This window comes from Macrosteles quadrilineatus, unplaced genomic scaffold (assembly GCF_028750875.1).
Source record: "Macrosteles quadrilineatus isolate MER2022 unplaced genomic scaffold, UCM_ALF_1.0 Scaffold_4__1_contigs__length_99947679, whole genome shotgun sequence".
Classification (NCBI taxonomy): Eukaryota; Metazoa; Arthropoda; class Insecta; order Hemiptera; family Cicadellidae; genus Macrosteles; species Macrosteles quadrilineatus.
Window position 1 is genome coordinate 79,502,244 of NW_026542597.1, and position 14,605 is coordinate 79,516,848.

Below are 14,605 nucleotides of genomic sequence, written 5' to 3' on the forward strand. Positions count from 1 at the left end.
AAAAGTGATTTTTATGTAAAATGTTAATAGTTAGTAAGAAATAAAAACATTTTCCAAATTTGGGCAAAATATGTTAATAAACAAGCAAACTACAACAGTTTACTTATTCTCCATAAGAATAACATGGGAATTTTAAATTTACAATTTTTTGGAATTTTCTCCGTAACCATTTGGCGCATTATAACGCTTCAATATACTAAATTATTTGTTTTTTTAAGCTCTACAAAATAGTTTAGAGAGAAATTGCAAAATTTTATGTTTTTTGGGTCAAAATTGGGAAAACCCCTTTTTACCCCATAAAAGCCCCCATAAACCCCCGTTCCCATGGTCCGATCATGCTGGTTCGCGAACTCGTTCGAGTAAACGTAGGTTTACACGTTTGCACCAAATTTCATCAAAATCGGATCATTCTTGCTCGAGTTATCGCGCTAACGGATATATATATATAAATATAAATATATATATATATATATATATATATGAATTTGAACGGATGGTGTTTTTGGCCTCTAGGGACCTCAAAACGAAAAAAAAAATCGGTCCTGGGTCCAGGTCTTACCATGAGTACTACGGTAATAGCTTATTCCCTATATGGGAAATTCGCTAAAAAGATGGTAAGTGGTGATCGATTTCGATTGGACACTCCAATCTTCAACAGACCCCATATCCAATATACTGAATGACGAACGAATCCAATCGAAATCAATCACCACTTACCATCTTTTTTTGTATATTTACCGTCTTTTGAGTAACAGTATAAGCGTAAATATATGTTTTAAGTGTTATAAGACATTAATTTGTTTTATTTACTTTCCGTAAATTTGATAACTTGTACAATGCTGATCAAGAAATTATTTAATACCTTGCCTTATTGTAAATATGCCATCTTTTAAAATAATAAATTTTAAATAAAAAAATTAGGCGTTATCAAGGGGGGGGGAGTCAGGTGATAGGCATGTATTATTAGTCAGGTGATGCATTACATACATAATTATTTACGGGTGTTCTTGAGTAGATGAATTTTGAGAACAGCTGCTTTAGTGGACCTTATTTCTCAGCGTTTCACGGGCAAGAGCGTCCGTTGTTGTTGATGAAAATGTCAAGTGTTAAGTGTGCATTAGTGAGGCAGTATTTAACTACTTTTTTAACCAGGGGAAAGTAGCTTTTAGTTTTCCCTCAGGGCTATGTCTCAAAGATCTATAAAGCTGCTGTTTTATTTTTCTCGTCGTATATAAAATAATAAAAATAATAAATGTCAACATTTATTTGTGAAACATTTGGTTTGCCTTAAACGTGTATGACATTGTGTTTTTCATGGTTAGGTATATTTATACAAAATCTTATGATTTTCCGGCATATCTGGAAAAACTTAACTTGAAATGCAAACAAATTGCTGTTTTGAATATAATAAGGTTTCATCTGACTAGGCCTATTGTATAAGATCCCAGTACGAAAAACGTGCACACTTTTAGAATGATATCATTTAATAAGGTCATTCCTTATTATATCATAGAAACTCTCTCTCGGCTTGATTTTTTTGGCGTTGCTGAGAGTAAGATACGTTTGGTGAGTCAGTGGCTCTGTCGGTAGCAGCACGGACTTCGGGCCCAAGGCAGCGATGTCAAGGGTTCAGATCCTGGTCATTGGCGTAAACATTTTATCAGTACAGTTCACCTTTGTCCTGTACCGGCTCACCCCTTGCTTTGCTGAATAAGTTCCAGACACGGGCAGTAAGTTTATGTGGACGGGCATATGCAAGGTTAAAAGAGGCCGCCAACCTCTTAAGCTTGCTGACTGAGCAATTTCTGATAGGAAGGGTTTCAAGTGTAATAATCAGCACATGGACAGTAAAGAAAAAGAGGGTGGAGAGACACAAGATCGCTTGTAACCAGGTTTAAAGAATTAGATCATATGATGAAGTATTGTATGATCATTAACAGATTTATTTTAATTATTTAGAAATAAGATTATTTGTTTACTTCTTTGTTCGCTACAATTGGCAGACTTGTGACCGCATGACAAGTAGTGTAGGTACTTATAACACCCCATTACTTAATGGAGAAATGTATTTAAACAATTATAGCTTAAATTCACTCGTTTAGAGGCTATTTTACCATGCATTTTTACACAACATTTATATTTCCAACAACAACAAAAAAAAACATCAGCAGGTTCCCATTTCTTTGCGAGTTTTCTCAATTTTAAGACACTAGGAATAAATGACAATCTACTACAAGCTTACAGTTAACCCTTTCATTGCTATAGAGCGATATATTGTTATTAGCGTTTCATTAGAATAGTGCTAAACTGCTATGCGACAATATATCGTGCTGGCACGAATTTCGATTGTGTGAGTATTAATGGGCATATCGGTTGATTTGGTTGTTGTTTTGAAACAGCGATGATTTCTTTCGATTTCTCATACGATCGAGGCCAAATATATCATTCCTTAGCACTTTTGGGATCAAAAATTCTATTTTTACCGATTTCTTTCCTCGCACACTAGACTTTGCCACCGTGGCAAGCCTAGAATTTTTAGGAAAAAATAAGAAATAACTCTAGCTTTTTCAGAAAATTACAAACAAGTTCTAGCAATGTAAGGGTTAAAGACACTTTGACTACTGAACATGATGTCTTACCTCTTCGGTGTCTGAATCTATGGATGGTGTTTGGTTTTCATTTGATGTGGCTGCTACAGCTGGTGATGTAGTTCTTGTGGTATTTCTTCTGACATTTATACTTTTATCACGCCTCTTGCTACTGTCCCTTTCAGATTCAACAATTGCCTGGAAATATTACATTTCATTTAGTGTTTTGGAACAATAATGGATAAATTGTGGCTTAGCTAACAAGTTGCTTATCAAAACTCAATCCTTTGTGCATTGGTAAACTGTCCTGTATTTTTTAGGCTTTACACAACTCAAACCTGTTATTCTTTAGTTAACTCTTGTCTTGTGAGATTCAAAGTAAATAAACTATAGTTTACTCGAATAAACAGTCGTATCTATAGTTGTTACATTACGACATTGACTATTGGATACTGAAGTAGACATCCCATCTATATGGACCAGCTAGCAATATTTGTATATCCCCAACAAAGAACATAGTTCTGTAAGCCGGTCACAGAATGTGATAGTGTCTAAAATTATATTTTCTACCTTATTGCTGATGTAGTTGATGGGTCATAACATAACAGTTGCTATAGCTCACAATAAGTCGTTACATCAGTTTAACTTTGGTAAAAAATGTATCAATCTGACAGAAATTAGTAATTTAGATCAGCACAATCGTTGGTGGCTCACATCAACTACGAGGATTTTGATTTAAAACCTGGCAACAACATTAACATGAGGATGGAAAGTGTAGTTGTGTCACATGTCAATGATTGCGATCTATAAAAAAACATTCTACTGTATACCTACTCTCGATAATTTGATTACTTATTTGACAGATAAATGTTCAGTTGGGTTTTCTTTGCAAAAAAACTTCTTACAGACAACACACTTAAACTCTTCATTATCTTCTCTTCATGAGACTCTCCCTTCTCTAAAATCCACAGACAACACACTTGTGATTCCGATTCCATGGACAGCCTAGTGTTGTTTGACATGGGTTCTTAAGTCGAATGTCTTTGAAGCAAAGAGTACTTGTTAGCTACAGAGCTGCAAAAGGTGTCATTCTGTTCACAAATGATGACAGTAAGCGGCGATGACCCACGTTTTAGCCTATACACCTACGGAGCTTTATACGCAAAAACGGCTCATACTTAAAAAACCAGCCCTAGTATTATGTATTTGACTCCACATTGTCCTGTGAGTAAGGTCGCTAAAATGTAATTATCTCCATTGCCTAGTGGGTACAGTAGCTATGTGTTTAACTTTATTACCTAGTAGGTACAGTAGCTATGTGTTTTACTTTATTACCTAGTGGGTACAGTAGCTATCGTAGGTTTTCATCCATTGTCTAGTGAGTGCAGTAGCTATCATAGGTTTAATTCCATTGCCTAGTGGGTACAGTAGCTATCATGTGCCCTTTACCTAGTGGGTACAGTAGCTATCATGTGTTTTCCTCCATTGCCTAGTGGGTACAGAAGCTATCATAGGTTTACATCCATTGCCTAGTGGGTACAGTAGCTATCATGTGTTTACCTATTACCTAGTGGGTACAGTAGCTATCATAGGTTTACTTCCATTGCCTAGTGGGTACAGTAGCTATCATAGGTTTACCTCCATTACCAAGTGGGTACAGTAGCTATCATAGGTTCACCTCCATTGCCAAGTGGGTAAAGTAGCTATGATAGGTTTGCCTCCATTGCCTAGTGGACACAGTAGCTTTAATAGGTTTTCATCCATTGCCTAGTGGGCACAGTAGCTATCATATGTTTACCGATTGCCTAGTGGGTACAGTAGCTATCATAGGTTTACTTCCATTGCCTAGTGGGTACAGTAGCTATCACAGGTTCACCTCCATTGCCTAGTGGGTAAAGTAGCAATGATAGGTTTGCCTCCATTGCCTAGAGGGTACATAAACTATCGTAGGTTTTCATCTATTGTCTAGTGGGTACAGTAGCTATCATAGGTTTACCTCCATTACCAAGTGGGTACAGCTATCATAGGTTCACCTCCATTGCCTAGTGGGTAAAGTAGCTATGATAGGTTTGCCTCCATTGCCCAGTGGGCACAGTAGCTTTAATAGGTTTTCATCCATTGCCTAGTGGGTACAGTAGCTATCATATGTTTACCTATTACCTAGTGGGTACAGTAGCTATCATAGGTTTACTTCCGTTGTCTAGTGGGTACAGTAGCTATCATAGGTTCACCTCCATTGCCTAGTGGGTAAAGTAGCTATGATAGGTTTGCCTCCATTGCCTAGTGGGCACAGTAGCTTTAATAGGTTTTCATCCATTTCCTAGTGGGTACAGTAGCTATCATAGGTTCACCTCCATTGCCTAGTGGGTAAAGTAGCTATGATAGGTTTGCCTTCATTGCCTAGTGGGCACAGTAGCTATGATAGGTTTTTCTACATTGCCTAGTGGGTACAGGAGTTATCGTGATTAGCTCCATTGCCTAGAGGGTACATAAGCTATTGTAGGTTTTCATCCATTGTCTAGTGGGTACAGTAGCTATCATACGTTTTACAGTAGCTATTGTAGGTTTACCTACATAGCCTAGACGGTACAGTAGCTATCATAGGTTTACCTATTGCCTAGTGGGTACATTAGCTATCATGTGTCTTCCTCCATTGCCTAGTGGGTGCGTTAGCTATTGTGTGCTAGGTAGCTATCATATGTACCTGCATCCATGTACAGTTTTCTATTACCTAGTGGGTACAGTAGTATCATGAGTGATTCTTTATTAACCAGTGGGTACAGTAACTATAATAGGTTTACCTTATTGCCTAGTGGGTACAATGACATGTGTTTTCCTCTATTGCCTAGTGGGCAATAAAGGAGAATAGCTATCATGTGGTGTCCTCCATTACCTTTTTTTTCTAGGAAGCTAGGCACGAGCCCAAAATCGTTTTACACATTACTTCAGGCTAGACCTGAAGTAATGTGTCCATAGTTTAAGACTATGGATAGATGTTTAAGACCTTAATTTAGGCTAGACTGTATTTGGACACTATGACTACTGAACATGATTTCTTACCACTTCGGTGTCTGAATCTATGGATGGTGTTTGGTTTTCATTTGATGTGGCTGCTACAGCTGGTGATGTAGTTCTTGTGGTATTTCTTCTGACATTTATACTTTTATCACGCCTCTTGCTTTTCTTCCTTTCAGATTCAACAATTACCTGGAAATATTACATTTAATTTAGTGTTATGGAACTTAAAATAATGGATGAACTGTGGCTTGGCTAGCAAGTTGCTGTTTAAAACTCAATCCTTTCTGCGATAGAAAACTGTCCTGTATTTCTTAGGCTTTACGCGATTCAAACCTATTAATCCTCGTCACTTGTCTTGTGAGATTCAAAGTAAATAAAGTATAGTTTCCTCGAATACAACAGTTGTCTCTATAGTTTTGTTACATTTTGACATTGACTATTAGATAGTGAGGTAGACCTAGGCCCCACTGGAAAAAAGGCCAAGCTGCAGGATCCATGATGTCACACTAGTTGATAGATTTGTTCATGGATTCACTGGAATATCCAATATGTTTTTTTGTTAAATAAGCTGGCTGTTTGTCAGATTTTAGCGGTAAGATTTTGATACATCTATTTACCACTGTGACGTAGTGTTGCGCTGCTCGCACTGCAGCATGGCCTGTTTTTCTAGTGGAGCCTTGGGTAGATATCTCATCTATAACTAATGGACCAGCTGTTGCCAATTTTTGTGTATCCCCATCAAAGAACATAGTTGTGTAAGCCAGTCACAGATTATGCTAATGTCTAAAATTCTATTTTCTACCTTAATTTGATTGCTTACAATCTATACAAATATTCTACTGAACACCTTCCCTTAGTTATTTTTATTATTATTATTATTAAAAGTTAACAAGTCAAAAAAACATTACAGCTTATGTCCAGTCTCCAGCTGACCCTAAGGAGTAAAAGTGATCCTTGAGAATCTGAATGCTTGTATTTTAGCGGCTTTCGCAAGTGATATTTCCCAAATCAATCTAATATTGGCTTAAGACCCGAGGCCTTAACTTTTTAGCCAATTTGACCCGACCTATTGTAAAAAGTCTGGTCCGCAAACCCTTAAGTACTTCTTTTAAGTCTGATGATGGTTCAGAGATACCACCAATAGCTGCCCCTTCACCAAGAAAGGATTACTCAACATTGCCAACAACCCGCAGTACAATCGGATGCCATTCCAATTTTAGACCAAAGAAGACACACAATGAACAAAACCAGAACGTTTCATGATTATGGGATGAACAGCTGTAGGATAATTCAAAAAGCTCGAATTACTCCTGAGGTATAGATTACCACCAATATTAGCCTTGGAAAGACTAATGACAACTCGGCATTCAATGACTCACCATTACAATATCTGTCACGGTCATTACAGATGGGTTTGGCTTACCTTTGATGTGGCTGCTACTACTGGTGGTGTCTTGCTTCTTGTGGCATTCCTTCTGGGATTCCTTCTATATGAGGAATGACTCTTGCTACTGTTACTTTCAGATTCAACAATCTCCTGGAAATGTTTCAATGTTAATTCAGTATTGGAGAAGAAGTAATTGATGATTGAAGAAAAGTGTTTGGATTTAGACAATATGTGTAAGAGGTAGAGGAAGTTCGGAGGTGGGCGTTGTTTGGACGTTTAAAAATGTTCCCATGGTGTTGGCCACCTGCAGTTCATCATCTGATTTTTACGGATATTTTGTATGCAGATGTCAGTGTGACTGAGCAGGAAATCTTCGATCTGATAGAAAACATATCTACAAGAGTAAACCTTTTGTCATGAACACACAGATTAGCAAACACATTTTTCTCAACTAAATCACTGTCTTGATGGAAACTAAATAATGCCTGTTGTTGGCCTCGCAGTGCAAAGGTGTATGATGAGCAAACTCACATTTACACAACTTTTTTTGTCCAAACACTTTTCTAAAAACAGTAAAAACGCATGTCTGAACTGTAAATTATGTGTTTCACCAGGTGTGAGCCTATTAAAAAAAGTCAATCACAGAACCCGATTCATACTAGCAGGGTTAACCTGATATCGTTTTTGGCTACTGTAATGAGTCTACTTGTTGCATACAAATGAGAACCGGCTAGCATAGTAGTGGCAAGGCAACACAAAATTAATTAACAGGCCGTAATGCTCTTCAGGCAATGATGTAATGTTATTTTTTTGTTATATTTTTGTTTTCCAAGAAAATATTAAAACAAGCAGCTGATCACAAACTGCAAAAATTACGTCATTGCTGTCGCCTCCAATGACGTCATTCCATAGGAGCATTACGTCCTGTTTATTTAGTGTGGCCTTGGTAGTGGACAAAGTAAAGATCACAGCACTACTGTCATATTTGAACCATCCTGCTTTTCGGCAACAGAGCTTGTTGGTGACTTTACTTTTTGTCAACCTTGTAAATTAAATTTATTGTGTTTCTATTGCAAAAATTGACTTTAGTTGCCAAAATGTCTTCAGTCAAAGCTAGAGGTGATTTCTTTAAAAAATAGATATTAAAAATATTATTGAAACCAACCTGAGGTGTAAAAACATCCTTGTCTGACAGATCTTCAGTTTCCTGAGCCATTGGTGAGTCTTGATCATTTTCTTCAGATTCTTCAGAGTCCATCTCAGACTTCACCTTTACATCACTGTTAGGGTTTGCACTGTCTTTCAGAAAATCATTCATCAAAACGTCAAGGTCCTAAAAACATCAATAATTAGATATCTGTGTTTTTCAACAAAATAATTTCAACAAACTGTAAAATAATTTTAATTCATTCTGAGTCATGGATTTATGACCTTTGTACATATACAAAACAATCCAATCAGTGGTGTTGAGGTAAATTTTCCCGTGAGAGAACACTCACTATCACTGTAGAAAAAATATGAATCCCCTATCAATAGGTTCTTTGTAAAACGCTGAGTAGGAACCCGTTCCCACACATTCCTGCTCCACTACACCACTGAATCTAACAGGTATTTAAAAGCTTTTTAAGTCTTTGAACATCTATAACATATTCTACATGTCTCCAATTAAGGTCTACTACACACGACATATCCAAACGTCTAGTGGCGTCTAGTGTAGTTTAACTACACTGCAGTTATATTGCTTCATTCATTGTAAGGAATAGGAACATGAATAGAACATTAAGTTGGTTTTGTGTACGACAGCAGCCGCTGAGAGTTCCCAGTTCTATTGAGTTAGGTGGGAGCATTTATGTTTAGTGGCAGTAAAAACTAAAAAGGTGTGGCCTGAGCGGTCCGGCATTCTCTAAATACTAAAATACCCCCGCCGCAGCAAACCTGCAGACTAAGCGAATTTCCATTTGCCTGATCGGATTTACACTAAAATGTCTCCTAAAAAATGTCACATTTATTCCCTATTTAAATAACATTAGTTTAACAAGTACTTAGGTTTGCTGCAACAGGGAGGGTAAAAAGGTGTTTTTTTTGTAAAATATTCATAGTTTAGTATGAAATGAATACATTTTCCAAATTTGATCAAAATATGTGCATAAACAAGCAAACTACAACAGTTTACTTATTCTCCATAAGAATAACATGGGAATTTTAAATTGACCGATTTTTGGAACTTTCTCCATAACCATTAGGTGCATAATAACGCTTCAATATACTAAATAATTTGTTTTTTTAAGCTCTACAAAATGGTTTGAAAAGAAATTGCTAAATTTTAAGGTTTTAGGTTCAAAAATGGGAAAAACCAATTTTTACCCCATAAAACCCCCCATAAACCCCTGTTCCCATAGTCTGATCATGCTGGTTCGCGAACTCGTTCGAATAAACGTAGTTTTACACATTTGTACCAAATTTCATCAAAATCGGATGATTTTTGCTCGAGTTATCGCGCTAACGGACACATATATAAATATATATATATATATATATATATATAAATATGAATTTGAACGGATGGTTTTTTTGGCCTCTAGGGACTTCAAAACGAAAAAGTAAATCGGTCCCGGGTCCAGGTCTTACCATGAGTACTACGGTAATAGCTTATTCCCTTATGGGAAATTCGCTAAAAACACTTGAACCATTGAATATGAGTCATGACATTCGCCCGGTGGAATTAGTCATGGCTCATTTATAATACATGCAATATTTTAATATATTATTTTCATAAAATAGTATAAAACGGTTATTAAAAAACCCTAAAATAACCGTTGATAAAATACAAGGGAAAAAGGTTTAAAAACTCCTCTTGAGGTTTTTTTATACCTAACTAAGCTTATTAAGATATCGTTGTTATATCCATAGAATTTACTAAATTTGACCGAAGTTTGTGAAATTCAGCATCAACTATTTGAAATAACCACAATATTTAAGTGGTTTAAGATTGTTTTATTCTCATAGTTTGACGCAAAGATAAAATAAAAATTCGGTCAAATTATGTTATAGAATCTCAACAATGTAGTTCAAACCATCAGGATTCATGAATGTTTTGGTAAAAAAACGTATACGGACAGAAAGAGGCTAAACAAAACGCATCATGACATATTTCCAAATAAACATTTTGATTATATTCACCCAAAGCATCTCTACTTGAACTATGTCCCTAACTTTTTTAAACGCCTAGTATAATATAAAGCACTGCCTTACCCTATTCTACGTATTCCAAAATTATGAAGAGGGTATACCTGACGAATGTGAAAGCCAGTGGTTTAAGCCAATGGCAAATGATGTGTTTGTAAAAAAAACTGTTTAGAAGCTATAAAAAAACTCCCTTAAAATCACAAAAATTTATTGATATTTTGATTAACAAATTGTTTCCAAATTGATGAATTTCAGTCCAGATCTATTACAGCTAATGTGACTTCCCGTTGTGGAGTGGTAGGTGGTGGGGTCATCAACAACCGGCTCGAGTATCTCGGGGGGGATGGTGCCGGTGGGTCGTCGTTCCACCTACCCCACAGCCAGATACCCACCGACACCACAGTGACAACGGCCCCCAGCCCCCCTACGGCCAACAGGGCACCATGCTCCTCCCTGAAGAAACATACCAAATTTTCTAATTGTAATACAGTTTTACCAAACGTACTTGGAAACAAAGATTGTTTAGTACATTGTTTTACAGTCAATGGCTACTGATTGGATTACGTTAGAATCTGTAAGGTATTTTTAGCTTAATAAGTAAACGTGGTATAAAACCTATTTTTTCAATAATTAAAAAAACTAAGAACTCTCCGTACTAGATCTACAACTACTGTTGTGCATAATAGAGCCAGAAAATAGTACTTACCAAGCCCTCCTTAGGGCGTCCATTTCAAAAGGTGGAGATGCTGGTCTAAGGGATAGGAAGGTTGTCTAGCGGAGTAGGCTAACTTCTTATGTCACTTTTTCGGAACGCTTCTTTTTCACACTTCTGAGTTAAGCTTCTGTGGAAGACTTGTAAGTAGACTAAGGCTTCTAATTGAAGCTGCTTTGGAACGCTTCTAAGAAGGCTAACTCTTCTAAATGAAGCTTCTGTGGAACGCTTCTAACTTTTTGTTGTCTAACTGTTTGTTGAAGGCTAACTCTTCTAAATGAAGCTTCTGTGGAACGCTTCTAACTTTTTGCTGTCTAACTGTTTGTTGAAGGCTAACTCTTCTAAATGAAGCTTCTGTGGAACGCTTCTAACTTTTTGTTGTCTAACTGTTTGTTGAAGGCTAACTCTTCTAATTGAAGCTGCTTTGGAACGCTTCTAACTTTTTGTTGTCTAACTGTTTGTTGAAGGCTAACTCTTCTCAATGAAGCTTCTGTGGAAGCTCCTAAGTAGACGCTTCTAAATGAAGCTTCTTGGATTCTATGCAGAAGTTAAGTGTTCTTGTTATTCAACTAAGGTTGATTAATTGTCAGAACACAAGTTAAACCTTTTCAGTTGAATTCAGGTGTAACAAAAAAATGGTTTCCAGGGTAATGAAATATGTGAATATGTACATTGTAGCCAGGCCAACTATACGATTACAATATAATTGCTTGGGACTAGTGTGATAAAAATTTATGAAAGCATTTATGGTGGTTGACTTTTTTATAAGACTTTTTTTGTTTAGTACGTGGTTTTAATAAGTAAGTTAATAATGGTTCTCGAAACACGATTTACGAGGTTATTCGGTTTAGTACAATAAAACATTCCCTAACCCTGCAGCAAATATACCTTTTTAAAAAAGGTATAAATTATTTGATTTGTCCCTTAGCTGCTCATTTATGACAATATTTCCTGGTGAGGATATCGTTCAAAGTTCTGAAAACGTAATTTCAAGTTGTCCCTAAGATCAAGGAGACTTAATTTTCTGTCTAAATAGGTTACAATATCTTTAACAGAACTAGAAATTGTACAGTAGATTGTGGACCAGAACCAAATGGTTTTAAATCGATTTTTCGTATGCAATTTTTGCTTTCCTATGAGTTTTATTTTAATGTTATCCATTCTAAGAGTTTGTATGAGTCTGTTCTTGTGCATGTTGTTTTGTAATTTTATCTACTTAAGTAATATGCCTCATGTTAGTGAGTCGGTGGCTCAGTTGGTAACACCACGGACTTCGGGCCCAGGGAAACGATGTCGTGGGTTTGGATCGTGATATCTGCCATTACTTTTTATCAGTACAGTTAACCTTAGTGGCTCACCAATTGCTTTGATGAATAAGTTTCACTAACAGATCTGTAGTCTATATGGGCAAATGCATTTTATGACGTTATACTCCAAAAGACTAAATGGTGGAATTTCTTAACAGTAATAGGTTTTGTGTATCTCCATCAAGTAGTCCAACATTTAATCAGGTTAGGTAGGCATTAATTACCAGATTATTTAGGTGACATAGCCAATACTCACTGTATTATTCAGTTTACTCCTATTACTAGTATGACTGAGACCGTGGCATCATCCTGTAATCCAGCTACTTGGAGGTCACCAATTGTTATTAATAGGCGTGGTTTGTGGACGCGATACTCCCTGGTGTGGAATAACGTCCGCACTAGTGAGTACAATCTGCGTTACTATCCTGATATTTAGACGAATTCATAAATTACAAGGCAAACATGTGTTTCGGAATCCACTATAGGACTGTAGGTTCCTTAGTTGGCATTGGCTGTATCGACTATTATTTTAAAGTCCTGTCCATGGAACATGTCAGCTTTAGTCAGTAACAAGACTACAAGATGCATTCTACACTCTTCTCCATTCACACTTGGAATAACCATTATATGTTCCAAAGTAAAGTATTAAAGTAAGTGACCAACCCCGCACCGCACTAATTCGAATTTTTCCTCTAAAGCTACATTTTTGGGGGTTACAGCGGGTTCCACCTGAGAAAATGCTTGTACATTCTGCATCCTACTACCATCCAATTAGGTTTGGAGGGATAATGCAACTAATGTATAAGTCGTAAAAATTAAATCCACATCCTAAAACAGTCATAAAATCCCTAACCTTAAATTTCACTTTTAAAAAATGACCCCCATTTTCCAATATGGCGACTAAGCTTAGAGTTTGAACCCTCTATGTTCGGGTTGGGACATTATTCATTATTCAATTATACGTGTGAATATTTTGAAGTACTGTCTTCATTTATGACGGAAATTTATGAAATCAACCAAAGGAGTAAGTTAATTTTTGATCCAAATCTATACCTATTAAATCTATTGGTAAAAGATTTAATATACTGTATAATCCAATAACACATTTAATAGGACCTAGTCGGGCATACTGAAGCGGTATAATAAGAAAATCGAAAGAGTTTCTATTAAGATTTCGGAGAAACTCTTCAGAAATACAGTAAACCCATTTTACGCTGTAAATCTTTACGCGTTGTCAAAATAACAAAGATTATAGCTGAACCAATAACAAGCTGTTAAAATTATTTTTTAAATGTTCTAAATGTTTCAAAGTTAAAAAATATATCGTATGAGTGGTTTATTAAAAAACAAATAATTTCCATTCACTTTGTGGAATTTATTTTGTAAAGGTAGTTTGATATTATGAAACCAAAGGTAGAGATACCCACCTTGTGGCTTGATGTTACTTCCCTTACACTCCGACTTACTGCTCTAATATCAGTCGGAACTGTGTATGTGTTAATACAGCCTACGGTGCTTGGTGTGTTTAACCAACAATATTTAAAACAAAATTAAAGTGCAGTTTATTAAATGTCAAAACGTTCCACTTGGTGTTTTAATTGAAGTTCTATAACATTTGCTATGGCCGAGGTTAAACTACTAAACATAGTAATTGAGGATTGTCTAGTTGTACGTAACGTTTATTTTTTAAAGTATTTTTTCTTTTTTTTTGTTAAAGCATATTAATTTTTTTTACCTGGCTATTATTTTTTATTAACTCCAATTAAATCTGAATTAATTAAAACCTGTATACAGTAATTTAAATTAATTCCTTTAGTATATTTTTCAATTTATAAATTGTCAATAAATAAATTCTCTATACATATATAAAAATTTGAACGAATGGTGTTTTTGGCCTCTGGGGACATTAAAATGAAAAAGTAAATCGGTCCCGGGCCTAAGTCTTACCATGAGACCTACGGTAATAGCTACTTCCCTATAGGGAAATTCGCTAAAACGGACAAACATAAACTACTAAATACTAAACAGGGAAAGTAACTTGCACCGGGGGGGGTTGAAAAGTTAAGAGGGCTTAACTTTTCAACCATTTGAGATATTTGAAATCTGTTTCAAATGCGTTTGAAATCTGTGCTGGGTAGCGTGAGTAGGGGGTAGCTCAAATTTTCAAATAACAAGTAGTATGGTCGAGTTTGGTATCATTTTACAGGTCTTGAGAAAACTAAACAATCAACATAAAAAAAACAGAAATTGGACCACTAAAAGCAAAATGGCAGTTCAAAATTACTTTTAATAACCATTGTCTTCCATATAATAATCATAATAATCATGATAATAATCATTTTTAGCTGTCATTTTGTTATTAATGGTTTGATTTCTATTTTCTTTATGATAATTGTTTAGTTTTGTC

General features: G+C 35.9%; 2 protein-coding genes across 2 annotated transcripts in view; both read right to left on the reverse strand.

The window, feature by feature from the left end:
* Positions 1-14,605, reverse strand: part of LOC128991483 (zinc finger and BTB domain-containing protein 41-like) — a 278,309-nt gene that overhangs the window by 11,179 nt on the left and 252,525 nt on the right. The window lies entirely within an intron of this gene.
* Positions 1-14,605, reverse strand: part of LOC128991484 (uncharacterized) — a 32,717-nt gene that overhangs the window by 8,658 nt on the left and 9,454 nt on the right. The window contains exons 4-7 of the mRNA XM_054414404.1: positions 8,159-8,326; positions 7,030-7,143; positions 5,649-5,795; positions 2,640-2,786 (exon numbers count right to left, since the gene is read on the reverse strand). Coding sequence (XP_054270379.1) covers positions 2,640-2,786; positions 5,649-5,795; positions 7,030-7,143; positions 8,159-8,326 — 576 coding nt within the window. The remainder of the gene's footprint in view (positions 1-2,639; positions 2,787-5,648; positions 5,796-7,029; positions 7,144-8,158; positions 8,327-14,605) is intronic.